Source organism: Acanthopagrus latus, chromosome 1 (genome assembly GCF_904848185.1).
Source record: "Acanthopagrus latus isolate v.2019 chromosome 1, fAcaLat1.1, whole genome shotgun sequence".
NCBI lineage: Eukaryota > Metazoa > Chordata > Actinopteri > Spariformes > Sparidae > Acanthopagrus > Acanthopagrus latus.
Window position 1 is genome coordinate 24,005,727 of NC_051039.1, and position 15,547 is coordinate 24,021,273.

Consider the following 15,547-nt stretch of genomic DNA (forward strand, 5'->3'; position numbering starts at 1 on the left):
GGCTTTATGGCCAGAGACCTTTGGCTACATGACGGCAGCCCGGGCAGACCGCCGCTGCCGCCGCCGCCTCATAAGTTTTCAGGTGTAGCGCACAAAGCTTCTCCACCACAGCACCTCACACTCGCGTGTTTTCTGCCGTCAGGGTGTATTTACAGAGGGGCTGGAGCTGCTTTGGGCTCGGGGAAGCGGTGTTTACATCCACACTTGTCCGCGGCGCGGAGACCTCGTGTGCGTTCCCGAGGAGGAGCACGGTCTCTGTGGCACACATTCCTCACAGCCGCTGCTCAAATAAAACAAAACAACAACAACAACAACAACAATAAAAACATCAACAGCGCGTTTCTAACACACTTAGTATCACAGAGAGATATTTGCTGTGCGCAGGCTGCGTGTTTTTACGCGAATCCACGGGGAACTCCGTGTGCGACACTGTTTTTACAACTGTGAGAGAGGAAACCAGGAAAGTCGTTTTACGCGCGCGCGTGTGTGTGTGTCTCTGTGTGTGTGTATGTGTGTGTGTGATAAAATCGCAGGGCATTGATTGCAGATTGCACGATATGATTTCCGCTCCGTGCAGATACGGCCGCGCTCGGCAGGGGAATTATTTCCCATGCAGCGTCCTGCCTGATAACTGCAGGAACTGCCTTATCAATACAGACTCACGCACGTCGGCGAGCGCGGCGACGTCTCCAAAACGCCGCACAGATTCTTATAATTGAAGTTCAGAGCGGCGATTGTTCCTGGCCGTATTTTTTGGGGTAAATGTGTCTCTGCGTGCTGTTCTCCACTCGGCCTGAAAGCAATTACGCTCTCGCAACATGTATGCCTTCATTTTCTCGGGGTAATTGTCAAAAGGTTTGTCAGTGGGGGGCGCAATACGATTGTGGTCCCGTCGCCGCTTATGAACTTGAACTTGATCCACTTTATCCTCTGTGCAGCCCGACCGAGCGCACGCACAGGATCATTTCATTAGATAGAAGTGACGATCACGTTTTCTTATGTGCCTGGCGAGGCTCTGGTGTGCTCTCTAAAGAAGGAGAGAACCAAGGGGGGAAATATTCCAAGAGGACGCAAACACAAGTTGTTGCAAAGGCATGTTTGCGTCGAACAGTTCACACAAATATATGTGCATGAATAAAACAACAACAGAGAGACGGAGGATTCATTCAGCCTATATAACGGCTATTTTTGGATCTGACCCACATCCTCTGAGTTCAGCTGCATTAAGTGTGAGGTGACGCTGATGCTTTGATATATTCCTGTTGTTAATTATTTGAACAGTAGAATACTATACACCCTGCAACATTTTGTTCTGGTGCCAATGATACATTAACATGTAAGATAGGGACGTGTCATTACATATTTATGCAGCCAGAGTGGAGGTATACCTACAGGCTCCATGCATTATCTTAAAGGTGCATTATGTAGATTTTGGAAGGAAGAGTGCCGTCTTCACTGGCTGATATTTTTAAACGCCTAAACTGATCAAACACACAAACTTTCTTTGTTTTCCTGACTGAATAAACAAACTGACCTTAAAGGACAACACAGTTTCATACTGTTTTACTTTTTTGATATGTGGCGGACCCTGCCACCTTTCTAGGTTCAAACAGTGTTCTGTGGACCTTGTTTTCCACTGAGAACAGCTTGTGTATTCAGTAATGGAAAAAAAATCATATTTCCATGTTTGTTTGAATTTATCCTCCGAAACTACGTTGCCCGCCTTTAACAATACATTTAAAGCATGGAAGAAAAAAAAAAAAAATCTCCTCTTTGACTTTTTTCAGTGATTGCTGATTGGTTTTAACAAGGAGTCATAACAGTCCTCACCAGTACAAAGAGGAGCCCTGATGATTTCCCTGATAGTGAAACAGACCTACTCCTGTAGCCCGGTGGGAAACTCTGACCTAAACCACTTTAAATTCTGGCGCAGTCCGATGTCTGAAAAAAAAAGAAAAAAAGAAAAAAAGGATTATATTTTAGTTTTCAAAGTTATTCACATCACTCTCGCGCAGCATCAAAACGAGATTATTTGGTTTGAAGAAAAATCTTTCCACCTAACCCAGCCTCACACACCTCGCCTATGTCCGTGGCATAAGCTGGTTAAGATAAGCTCCAGCAAAATAGGGAGTGAATTCCCTCATCTTTAATGCAGTCGAACATACAGGTAACAGGGCCTATCTTGCATAGTCCCTCACCACCTTCTCGTCTGACCCGACACGGAATTAAAGGTTGAACCGGCGGCAAGAATTCATCACATCTTATCTCAACATCCCAGTCGGGGCGCCCAATGTCGTTTACCGTGTGGCTAGATTACTTCTTTTAAAATGCTCTCTCTCTCTCTCTCTCTCTCTCTCTCTCTCTCTCTCTCTCTCTCTCTTTCCCTCTCCTCTCTCCCTCTCTGTCGGTACTTCAGGGACCTACTCCACATCCAACCCCTCAATGTCTAACCTTGGTTCACGAGATCCCAGCACTTTTAACGAAATGGGGTCCAATCATCTTGAACTCAAATTAGAATCTATTTTTTGATTCTCAGAGGTGTTAGGTTCATTAAAAAAGCGAGATTGGCAGCACAATAAAGAGGGTCAAGCAACTTAATCGTTTGGCTGCTGCCTGCGAGCTGAACGTGTCAGTCCTTATCGAAGCAGTCTGTGTGCTCCTTCTTTCTTCCCTTTCTAAAAATACTCTATAGACATTTTACAACCTGACCTTATTCCTACAGATGTCTGCATACGGTGTGAGCCTCCCCTGACACAATTGTTTACCCGCTCCACCTGTCACTGCACTATATCTCACAGTCCTCTCTCTCTCTTGTCTCCCCGTCCAGCTGAGCCACTGTCAGGTGTTTCACCGGAAGAAGACTCTCAGGACTCCCCCAGGCTGGGAGTGGCTCAGGGTGAGCCCCTAAAAGGGGACCCGGACCTGCTGACCTGCGGCCAGTGCCACTCCCGCTTCCCCCTGGCTGACATCCTGCTGTTCATCGAACACAAGCGGAGGCAGTGCCACGGCAGCCTCTGTACGGACAAACCCCTGGACAGGCCGCCGTCCTCCCCGCTCGCCTCGCCCCTCTCCACGTCCTCCTCGCACTCGCGGACCCACCATCAGCACCCGCGGAGGGTGTACCACCCGGTGGAGGTGGCCATTCAGGTGTCGCCCGAGGATGAGGATTGTTTATCTGCGCCCTTGCGAGGAATAATCCCCAAGCAGGAGAATATCACAGGTAAACACTGGGGGAGCTTAAAATGGCTGCCACGCACGGGTAAATAAATGAGCGGGAAAGAGAAAAAAAGTGGGAGGAGAGTCTGTGAGGCCTAAAGGTGCCCAGGGTGTCACGCTATGCTGAGGTCCATAGGGAGTTCATTTCAAAAAGGGGAACAAACGCCGTCTCTGATTTTCTCCCTTCTGCCTCTGGTAGCAGGGACGCATCCAGTCTGCGTAACGTGTGAAATATCTGCCGCTGCATTTAGGAGCTGTGTATCTGCCTCGGCTCAGCCACGAACCCACATGAAGCCCAGCCGTCCTGAAAACGCTTGTGAGCAAAGGAAATATTTGCAGATAGTGAAAAAGACACACACGGAGACAGACAAAGAAACTCATTATGGGAGAGAAGGAACGAGAGGGAGAGAGAGAGAGGGAGAGATGGATTTCTTCTGGTTTGTTGCTGCATCACAGATGTGCTCAGATCCTGTGGCCTCCACATTCTCTCTCATGTGGTGGTGAGAGATGTATCTCTATCCCTCCCTGGCTTATTACGCTGCCATATCTCTCCTTCCCTCAAATATGCGCCTGCGAAGGCTCACGCTCATGCTAAAATTAAGAGGAGATAGAGCAGAATGTAATTACGCTCGACTGTCAAGGAAGAAGCGTTTATTTGAGGAAGCCTGCAGCCACTAATTGTCAGTGTTTTCCTTGATTTGAGTAATTAAGGACTTCTTAAGGCGGCTGGTTTGTTGTTTGTCCACCGGGGCTAAATGAGACTGGAGTCGCTGGGCAAACGAGCGCGGCTCCCTCATGACTGCGTCCACAGAGCGGGGGGCTCGATTCTGACCAGCCTCTTTGAATGTTTATTCGTTTCCTCTAACAGTTCCGATAGCGCGTGCCAGATTGGGCTGATTGTCGGAGCGGTTGTGATTTAATTTGGAGCCAATTCAGGCTAAACGCGAGGAGAGCGGTGCTCAATAATGTGCACCGCTGTACTGCGTTAGTGAGCGTCGCAGCTCTGCAGATGTCATTGTGAAGGGACCACTGTTATCTGCTGCTAGCTCGTCGGCTCGGAGTCACACAGAATGACCACCACTGTTCGTTAGTGTGCAGTTTGTTAAACATCTGCCACACACACACACACACACACACGCATCCTCCCACACACGCGCGCGCACATCCAACATGCCTCTCGGCCTTGTCAGCTGTTCGAACATGCTTTTCTTTGCTCATTTAGATCATCATGCAGCGGAGTTCACATGATATCATAAGGTCACTCGGAGCTTTATTTGTCCGCCTTATGTGTCTTGGCATTGTGTAACAGTCAGGCTCTAATCTGGTTTTAATGTGGAGGGAGGTCACGGCCGGTTGTGACACCGCGTCTGACGGTGTTATAACCCTCTTATAATGTCTTGCTTGCGAATTGGTGTGTGAGGTGGAGATTACAGATAGAGAAGAAAAGCAAAAAAAAAAACAAAACAGATTATTGGGTGGAGCAGAGGAGGCAGCCACCGCGCAGGATTCACCACACATCAGTCACATGTGCAAGAAAAGCCCCCCCCTCTCCTCCACCTCTGCTTTCTGTGCCTGAGATTGATGGATCCAGACTGGCAGTGCCAGCGCGCCACCCCGTACCCCATATGCTAGCTGCCATGTTCTCTCACCCCGCTCTGTTAGAGGCTGACACTGAGATGAGGCATCTCAATACATACTGTCCTCACACGCTGCATCTCTGCTGCGCCGGCTGCATGTCCAGTTTATTCCAGGAGTGTGTCATATATGTTACACCCGTAAAGGACATCCTGCTGCACTGCATACAGTTGAATGAATGCGACCCCGCCGCTCCCCTCCCTCCCTCCCTCCCTCCCTCATGAAATGTCAGTAGACGCAGATTGATTTCTGTGTGGACAGCAGCTCGCACAGACAGGCGCTCGGGCTGCAGGTTTAGGAAAAAAGCTGCTGGACTGAAGGAGACCCAGGATGGTTGAACTTGCAGGGGGGTGGGGGTGGGGGTGGGGGGGCAGTTGTCTGTAATACACCCAGAGCTGGAGATGAGGCTGTGCCTCTCGGCCTCCGTCTTTGGGACAGCTGAGGCCGTCTGGGAGTCTCACGGCTGCAGCTGGGGCTGGGGTCTGCAGTCTGGAGCTCTGGGCCGTTAGGAGAGGGCAGAGCAGCCTGCGTGCCATCATTTGCATGATAAACAATTTAAGATATGCATAGGGACACCGGAGCTTGTCTCCAGATTATGGATGGCCCAGAAAAAGAGCAGATGACGGTTTCTCACACAAACTAAGTGTAAAACTGGATTTATTCTGCTGCCATTAAGCAGACTTACAGTTTTTATTTACACCCATTGTCCCAGCGACTAAATGTGGTTGTAATCAGGGCAATAAATGACTGTTTGGTCTTCCTACTTTGTGTAATTGGAGCAAGATGCTTTTCATTGTTATGATTTAGGACACACAGCCACACTATAGGCTCTGTACTGTCCTATATACCGTAATTAGTATTTTTTTCCCTCTCTACATTTTATGAGTGTTGTACCACATTCTGCTACATTACCGTGTCCTGTATTTATCCATCCCAGCATTAGCGCCGGAGTAGCCCATGTGTGTTAATGAGGCCATTGTAGCCGCTCAAATCGACCACCATCTCACACTCCTGCCTCTTTTGTAACCTGGACTCTGAATCGATACTGAGTTAATTATGGCGGCCACCTTTCGCCCCTTTTTCTTTATGAGGAGGAAAACATTCTAATGACGGGAGCCGTATTCCTCGTTACACCTCTCCGTGGCTGCGGCGCGTCTTCCCGCAGCAGCTTGCCCGTCCTGTTTGTCCCCGTGTGTTGTGGAGACAAAGGTATTTAGCAGGCTCCGTATTGGCACCGTGCCACCTTTCTCCAATCCACCAGCCCCCCCCACCCACCTCCTTCATAAGCACACATGTATGCACACTGGGTATCTGAACTGGGGGGCTGGGCAGTGCATGGAGTGTGAGTGTGTGTGTGTGGTGGTGGTGGTGGGGGAGCGAGAGGTGGTAGTAATATCTCTTTCCTGTGGCCAGTGTGTTTGTGCGCGCATATGGGTCGCTCGCAAGCGCACATGTGGCGCGCGCCTTTGTTTCGGTGATCACTTTAATTGATGGTGAAAAGGCACAGATGCATGCTATTGTAATTATTGGACACCAGCTAATATTTTCACCATAAGCACTCCATTGTCTGCAGGAACTGACTCTAATTTGATCCTACAGTTGCTCTGGGCTCCGATAAAATCGCTCCTATTTTTGGATGTGGGCTCCACTAAGTTTTAATGAAGGTGAACAGGAATGGTTTTTAGGATGAATTTTTCATAGAGGACATTTTTGTATTCCGAAGCCAAGCTCTAAACACCCACAAATGTTGTCGGCGGAGATTCGTCAGCCTTTGTTGTTGGACCGAGTGTTAGTGGCTCTGGCTGCGTTCAAGTGCTGGAGTCTAGTGGATGTTTACATCTCCGGCGTGGAAGTGGTGTTAAACTAATGTATGTGCATATGTGTGCACGTGAGTGCGGTTTGGAGCACTTAAAACTGTTTATAGCTTTTCCGCATATGTGTGTGTGAGAGAAGGAGAGAATGTGTGTGTGTGTGTGTGTGTGTGTGTGTGTCGGGCTGTTTGTTAAAGCTTTACTACTCTGGGCGTGCAAGCTGAACATGAAAGGGTCTTTGACTTGGCAAGCTTCGCCTGAGGACACCCCTCTGTGGACCATGCCAGGCCAGACTTGGCACACAGCGCTGGGCCTGAGGGACGGGCTGGGCCCTAAATGTGTGTGTGTGTGTGTGTGTGTGTGTGTGTGTGTGTGTGCGTGTGTGTAAAAGTATAAAAAAGGGAGGTAGAGGAGGTGTATCTGTGTGTTAAAGCAACGTTTTGTGGGTTTAGGAAGCAGGACTTATGGTGAGGTGGCTGCTACGCGTGTGACTGACAGCAGGAGTGTGTGTGTGTGCGTGTGTGTGTGTGTGTGCTGTCCTCAGGGCTGCTAGCTCGGGCTTCCTGTGTCTCTGTTTGTCTTCTAACAGCCCCGGTACCACAGCCTCAGGCCATTCAGGTGGAGGCTAGTTCAAGTATGCGCACACACACACACACACACACACACACACACACACACACACACACACACACACACACAGATGCACACATTACACGTAAAAAGAGGCTCACACAAATGCATGCACCCACCCTTTTACCCTCCCACAAATGTACACAGACACACACACCTGTTTTATGAACACAACAATGCCTTCCCCTCCTGCCCTTACACACACACACACGCACCATGACACACATATGTACAGTGTAAACCCCCTCCAGTGAACCTGTGTTTTGTCTGTAATAAATGTGTTGTGGAAGAGGGCGCCGTGATGTGTTGTGAGTTGACGAGATATGTCAGAAACATATGATTCTTATTTCACCACCCTCTCCCTCTTTCTCTCTCTTTCTCTCTCTCTATGTCTCTCTATCTCTTTTCCTCCCTCTCTCGCTCGTACTCTCTCTCCACACACCGCTCCAGTAGTTTGTCTCGGGGGACTGGAAACTCTAAGTTTTGGCTACATTAGTGTGTCTGCACCTCTTAAAGGCTTCCAACATCCACTCTCGAGCTCATTCTCACTCTCACTGATTTTGGCTGCAGAGCAAGCCAGAAGACACACAGAAATAGGCGCACACACACACACACACACACACACACACACACACACACACACACACACACACATTTGCTGCCTCTTTCTATCCCCTCTACCCACTGTCAAACGAAGCTATACGACAGAAACAACCTTGTTTGTCCACAGCCGCGTCACGCCGGATGAAAAAGTATCCTCAGAAATAAGCGTGTCCTGCCTCTGTCCTGTCAATAGCGTGGCAGGCAGTCACATCACAGGGTCAGGGGTCATCTGACAGCGTCAGGGCCTGTCACGCCAGCCGCCGGCTTCACCACCTGCAGGTTAATGACTTTATTTTTAGACAGAACAGAAACAGAGAAGAAAAAGTGTCTTTGATACAGCTGCCGCTCGAGCAAAAAGGGACAGAGGTGGTATTTTAGGAAGTGGTTTGAGAACGGAGGTTATTTTAATTTTTTCTTAAAAATGAACCCTTTTTTTCCTGCAAGTCCTCATTTGGGTCACTGATTGAAACGGAGCCAAATTTTCTTATTTTGCATCTCGGGGAGTCTTGGTTGCGTTATCACGTCCCGTATCACTGCCCGGCGTGTCAGCTCAACCTAGGAGCCGGTCCTATTGTGACTGCAGCGTTTAAGGCTGCGGTGCTGACGGACCATTGCTTTGTCTTTCTCACACACACACACGGTGATAATGAGGCCATGGGAGAGCCACAACCAGGAGAACGTCACGTCAGTCTGAACCCGCTGATCCTGGTCACTATCTGTCTTCCTCCACTATCTGTCCCTCTGCAGGTCCCAGCCCTGGGCTTGGTCCGTCAGAATGTGTGTGTCAATGGGCGTGTGCGAGTCTATTTGTACCTTTTGTATGTGGGTGGGTGGTCGTCTATAGCTGTGTCTCGCCAGCCTTATCTCAAGCGGGGAGAGATAGAGGACGGAGAGGGGCCCTGTGTCTGACGGTGCACTTGTGAAAACTCACAGTCCTCTGTTTGTGTGTGCAGAGAGCGTGAGTGTGTGTGTGTGTGTGTGTGTGTGTGTGTGTGTGTGTGTGTGTGAGTGAGAACATGTCTGCTGCTGCACTTTTTCATAAATGTATACTAATAGGTTGCTGTATTCCTCGGAGGGCTCTGTGTTCAAAAGCTCATTCCCCCCTAATAGCTCAAGTTAACTGTACATTTGATCTTAGATTCAAATCCCACGTCTTTTAAACGATGATCAGACGATAGGGCTCTCATTCATTTTTAAGAGAGTGTTAATTTGGTTATTAGAATCACTTTAGGCGATAACGCAGAGCTACTGGTGCGCTGTAGATCGCACAAAAGCGGGCAGGCACGAGTTGGCACGGCTGTTCGGACGCCACACACCGCCATCATTTATGCAAGGATGCATGCGCGCTCACACACACACACACACGCACACATACTTACACCTCCGCTCCCACCCTCCCCCCCCCCCCACGCCAAACTGACCCCCAGCCCTCGTCGCACGCAGACACACACGCACACGCACACTCATGAATGCACACTCCTGTCCCAGGCACCCTTTACTTTCGCAGGCTGAATCTCACTGATAACATGCTGGCGCCCTCATTTAAATTTGAAGCGCTTCTTTAATCTTCAAAGGCCTGATTGCTTTATGAATATGCATGGACTGAGCTGACTCTCAGTTCATTACCTTGTTGTAAATTCTAATGACCATTAGGGCCCCGCGCGGTAATTGCCAATTGTTTTGCATTTTTGATTAGCCCATTACCGGAGCGCATTCTGAACATGTCTGCCCTGCTTGCCTGCCAGGCCACGGCAAGAAGCAGAGGGAGAGAGGGAGGCGGGCAGGGAGGGAGGGAGGGAGAGAGGAAAAAAAGCGAGAGCATGCGAGGGAAGGTGGTGTGAGGGGCAGTGAAACACGGTTTAGGCAGCGTGAATTTTGATGCTTGGCTCAAAATGTTAGTTTTGTTTAAGGAGGAGAGCGGGCTGACCTAGAGAAGAGGGGGGGGCCGTGAAAGACGCGAGGCAAGAAATGTAGAGCCGGATGTTCCCTAAACCAGCTTGTTTCCGCAGGAGCTTGAGTGCAAGAGCGTGTACCTGGCTGCATTTATGTCAGCATGTGTATTTGTTGACTGTGTGCGTGGATGTTCGCCTGACTGTGTGTACATGTCCAAGTTTGCGTGCGATCGGGTGAGTGGGATGGGGCCGGCGGTGAGCGGGGAGCGGCGGGGAGGTTCTGGTAGTGCATCCCAACGCACGCCGTGCCTGGGACTTATGAAAGATTGATGGCTCCTAGCAGAATGGCATCGCCCTGCTACAACTTGATAACATCTAATGGATAATTTAGCGCTCTAAAACCGGCAGGCCGGTCCCCCTCTCCTGCAGGCGGGAGAGGACAGCAGCTGCTGGGCTTCTGGGGGCTGAGACATGAGGACAAGGAGAAAGACGAGGGAGAGAGGGAGCGAGGAGGGATGGAAAACGTGTGCGAGTGTTTGTGTGACCGTGATGTGAGTGCCGGTCCCTTTTCTGAGGCCCGCAGTGAGATTGTGGTGTCACGACTGTTAGCCAGGAAACTGTCTCGGCCCTTAAATAAATATTCCTGTAGTCCTCACCGTCAGCAATATGTGGGAAAGGAAGGTGCAAATGTTTCTGTGTTGAAGACGCTCGAAGAGTTTGCATCATTTTCTGGAAATCTTTTCTTCACAGGTCGAGCAAAGCAACAGCAACAAAAAAAAAAAACGTTTAATCGAATCATGTTTAATTGAAAGAAATGTGAAATAAATAATGAATGACAAGGGATAAAGCCGCGGGAGCACTGAGCTGGAAAACATGTCTACTCACTGAACACGGTACTGTTGCACAACATTAAAATGATATGTAATTGCAAAATACACTCCGCAGCTAGTCCGAGACAAAACTCATTGACCGCGACACAAACTCCAGCCTGCAAGATGACCACAACGCATTGCAACCTTCAACAATGTAGGAATTGTTGGTGCATTTGCTTTAGCAAGGTGTGCATAAAAAACCCCCGGCTGACTACATTTTCATTGTGTCAGAAATGTAGCAGATTTTTAAAAAGGCTTGATGTTATCCTCTTTCTCGTTGCTTGTACTGTGATTTAGAAATACTTAGAGACAAACACATATTTGTACCTTTCCACCCATGATAGTCTTGAAATTACATTCAAATATATCATGAGGTGCACTTAAATTATGAAATGAAAAGGTTAGGCCCACCTTCCTCTATTGCGTCCTTATTTTCCTACTTGTTGCATTTAAAGATGGCACAATCCAGAGAAATGAAAAAACATCATTACAATTATTTTGTCATAAATTTAATTGAAAAAGGTCTTTTAAAATTGCTACAAAATGACGCTGTTTCTTTTCCTTTATCAGTAAATTTCAACGTCCGTAATGCAGTTTTGATAACATTTCAATTGTTCAGCCGTTGTTCTTTTTTTTTAACATTTGCTGCCACCTGTAATGAGCAGAAAATAATACATGAATACCGCAACACTTGGGAAAACACCTGCCACGGAATATTTCCATAGAATATCTCCCTACACGACTGAAGCCATGAATGTTTCAGGATCCGTGTATGAAAGGAGCGTCTCTCTTTCCATCTCTCTCTCTCTCTTGTGTACCATCCACAATCTCCATAGTGTTTACACACAGCTCCTAGGCCTGCTGTCAGTCTCTTATTCCCAGACTATTAAGCTGTTGACAGTTTGGTTAATCGTCCCGCAGTTTGACTTCAGGGGAACCGGAGAGGGGTCAGCGGAGTCCGTCTCCGAGGTGTGGAGAGAAAGTGGCCTACGCGTGCGTGCTGCTCTCCGCTCCGTGGCATTCCTTCGCGTCGCGCGTTTGTCTCGTTTTAACTGGAGCAGGAGGGGAGGGGATGCACTGGCAGAGGAGAGCTGGTGGCGGTCGTGGTGGTGGGGGTCTGTCTTTGCTCTGGTCTTGGAGGGGCCGGGAAGGGCCGCGAACACAATGGGGAAATTGTCCAGGTCTGGATCAGCTAGAGCAAGTAGCTAGTGAGGGTTAGCAGGCTTGATGGCTGGTCTGTGTCCAGCCTGTGCATGTTCACACACGCACACACACACACACACACACACACACACACACACACACAGATTGAGAGACGTAGCAGCAGCAGCAGCAGCAGCAGCAGCAGAGTCCGCTATGGCCAAAGGAGTCTCAGGCAGACAGCATGATAGATGGCTTTGTTAAAGGGTCCCAGGGTGTCCCCTGAACTTGAAGCACTCTGTTTATCTTGAATAGGAGAAGCACAGAGTGTTGGGGGGGCAGCGGGGAGAAGGAGGAGGAGGAGGAGGAGGAGGAGGAGGAGGAGAAAGGGAATGATATAGCTTTCAGGGGAAGGGAGAGAAAGGGAATGGAGGAGGAGGAGGGAGAGGGGAGAGGGAGAGTGAGGGCCTGTATCTGGGCAGGCCTGGCTGGGGGTTGGGGAGGTTAAGGGGGGGTCGTGAGCAGGCATGGCTGCTGGAGAGAGGAGGGAAAAGAAGGGGGGGATGGGGCAGCTCTCCTCGTAGCTGTCCATTAACAGATGAACTTGGCAATGGTCCAGGCCTCAAAGGTCTTGGGAGACAGGCACACACACACACACACACACACACACACACACACACACACACACACACACGGACACACATGGACATACAGACACACACATGGATGCACACTGTCCCCGGTACCTGCTGACTGTGGATGGAATGCCACCGTGGTCTCTTTTTTGTCCAGAGGCGAAAGAGGACACGTCTCTGGTTCACCTATGTCAGAACCAGTTCAGACCGGTTAGCCAGCCAGGCCGAAGGAGGCAGACGGACAGGCCTCCTCTCTCTCTTTCTCTCTCTCTCTCTCTGTCTCTCTCTCTCTCTCTCTCGCTCTTCTCGTCCTCCTCCTCTATTTTCCAGGCTTTAAGAGGAGGAAACAGAGAGAACCTCTAACCTGAGGGCACAGGACAATGCAGGGGGAGAGAAAAAAAAGAAGCAAGGGAGCGTGGGAACAAAGCGAGGGGACGAAAGGATCCGGTCGTAAACAGGGTGGGAAGAGGAGGGAAAAGTGTTTGGTTGTTGTTGGTGCGCTCCTCTTGATGGGGCAACATGAGCTTAACACCAGCGCTGCCATTGTGTACTGAAAACATTACAGCAAACACGAGAGTGGTGAAAACTGGAGGGGGAGAGAATTTGATATGGAAGATGTACATAATGGACTCTCGTGCGGGCGTGGGCGGGCAAACCTCCTATTTGTGTCGTCTTTACATGCGTGAAAATGCCCGCGGATCCATGTATCATATACACACACGGTGTACGCGGTAATGGAAATCGTGTCCGTGAATGTGTTTGTGTCTGTGTACGCGCTAAAATATGGACGCAGCTCCTCTCCTAATTACGACTCAGATGTGTCCCTTGAGTTTTGAGAGCAGGCTGTTCGCCACTCCACTTCAAATGCTTTTCAGCTCACATACACACACACACACACACACACACACACCCGAGTCCTGCCTCGAGATGGCAGATCAGAAAGCCCCCGTCACATCACGAACATCTGAGGAATTCGAGGAACCGAGATTTTTATCTCGGCAGGATTGTGGAAACTCTTAATTTGAGTCCTCGTTCGGGGCTGCAGCTATCATCCGTCCATCATCCTGATTAAAGTGCTTCTGTGGTTGATTTTAATGTTTACAGTGTCTGACATGCACATGGCTGCGGTATCAAGCCGAAGTGGAAAACATGTGATCGCGGCTAAATTAAAGAAGTGTGCTCGGAGCGCTGAGGTGATGTTGAAAAGTGTGAAACTTGTGTGAAAGGTTGTGTGATGAGGTTTATGTAAGGAAAGGAGAGGATTAGGTGTCAGCTTCCCAGCCAGCCTCGCAGGAGTCTTTCTCCCTCTGCCTCTGTCTGTCTCTCCCTCGCCCCCGTCTTCTTCTGTCCTCACTCAGAGCCCAGTGGTCCTGGATTGTGACGAATGGACACGAGGCAAAAGAGTTCAAGTTCACGTGCAGCCGTGGAGACGTTGATTCATCTGGTATCAAATGTCTTCACATTATTAATTTCCTCTCATGCTTTGAGGGAGAAAAACCTGTGATGAATGTTTGCACATGGTCCCATTTTCACACGGGAATTATAGTTAGGCATCAGAAGGTGTCAAATATCAAAAGTTGGCACTGAATGGTTGGTTAGATTTCAAGAGTCATTACTTATTTTTTTGATCAAGATACAGTGACATGTAAATCAGGAGACTTTAGGAGGAGTCGAAGCTGAGGGCTGCAACACGAAAAGAATGAGTTGATGATCAATTTATGTTTCAGTCGTTTTTCAAGCGAAAAGGTCAAACATTCGCTGCTTCAAGTGTCTTAAATGTGAGGACTTGCAGAATCTGTGGACTTTTTATATACTGAAATTGATCGATCATGAATATAACCAGCAGATCAGTCGATTACTTGCACCCCTAGTTGCGAGATGTTGTTGATGTGCCGAGCATTCTGGCGAAGTTTGTTAGATAGTAATATTCTCAAACTAAGGAAAGCAGTGTTTGGGGCTTGCACCGAAACCCTTACAAACAACAACCCAACCCCACCCACTCTAGATTAACGAGGCGTCTAAACCTACAAAAATCAAATGAAGTCTGGTGCATCATGCTTATTGTTTGTGCGGGCCTCCTCCACGTCCTCCGCCTCCTCTTCCTCCTCCTCCTCCTGCCCGCATGTGATGTTGAATCTAAGCAGAGTTGCGATCCATTGCCTGTCAATTGCTGGAGTGAGTTTTTCATCACATGCATCCTGCAGGGCAAACATGGATAATGTATGTTTGCGTGTCCGTGTGCGCATGTGTTTGTGCGTGTCTCCATGTAAATGCAGGCAATCCCATTTGCATGTATTTCACACATGCTCACATTAATTTGTTATTTATAAAGAAGGTTCTCCTTTTCATCTTCTTCTTTTCATGTGCTCTTTTCTCCCAGCCCTCCAGCTCTTGCTCCATTTCTCAGAAAACGCGTTTTCTTTTCCAAAACTCTTGCGTTGGCTACTTTGGTGCCGAGGCCAACAAAAATATCTCGCTTCTGTTCGTGTGTGTGTGTGTGTGTGTGTGTATGTGTGTGTGTGTGTGCGTGTGTGTGTGATGATGGCTGTTTTTATAATGCCCCCCTGCAAATTTGCATATGTATATGTGCAGATTGTATGAGAAGAGCTCTCACACTTAGGGCAGTTGGATGGGGAGGGCGATGGGGGCCGTTGCAAGGGTTGTGTGTGTGTGTTGAAGGGGGGTCGTGCTGGCGCTTTCACCCCCCCAGACAAAGCCGGCCACTACTCCCAGATGGTAGTCTGCTCTCTTCGGCCATGTGTCTGGTGTGTGTGTGTGTGTGTGTGTGTGTGTGTGTGTGTTTATGGACAGAGACAGATACAAAGAAGGAGAGAGTGAGGGAGAAATTTGCAAGTGAGACTTTGTGTGCGTGAGATGCAGACAGAGGCTGCTGATGGAGGGACACAGATAGACTGTGTGGGTGTGTGTATGCATGCACATGGTTTTATATATATATATATATGTACGTGAAGAGTGTGAGACTGTCAGGCCTCACACAGCTCAATGCAGCATCCCTTGCGTGATGTGACTAAAAGCAACTCTCGAAATGCATTAGAATACATAATGCAAGACAGACGGACAGAGAGGGAAAGACAGAGAGAGGGAATGTTTGG

At 48.9% G+C, this 15,547-nt stretch overlaps 1 protein-coding gene across 1 annotated transcript in view; it reads left to right on the top strand.

Annotated features, from left to right (window-relative positions):
• Nucleotides 1-15,547, top strand: part of LOC119033286 (B-cell lymphoma/leukemia 11A-like) — a 35,913-nt gene that overhangs the window by 823 nt on the left and 19,543 nt on the right. The window contains exon 2 of the mRNA XM_037123610.1: nt 2,828-3,220. Within this exon, the coding sequence (XP_036979505.1) occupies nt 2,828-3,220 (393 nt within the window). The remainder of the gene's footprint in view (nt 1-2,827; nt 3,221-15,547) is intronic.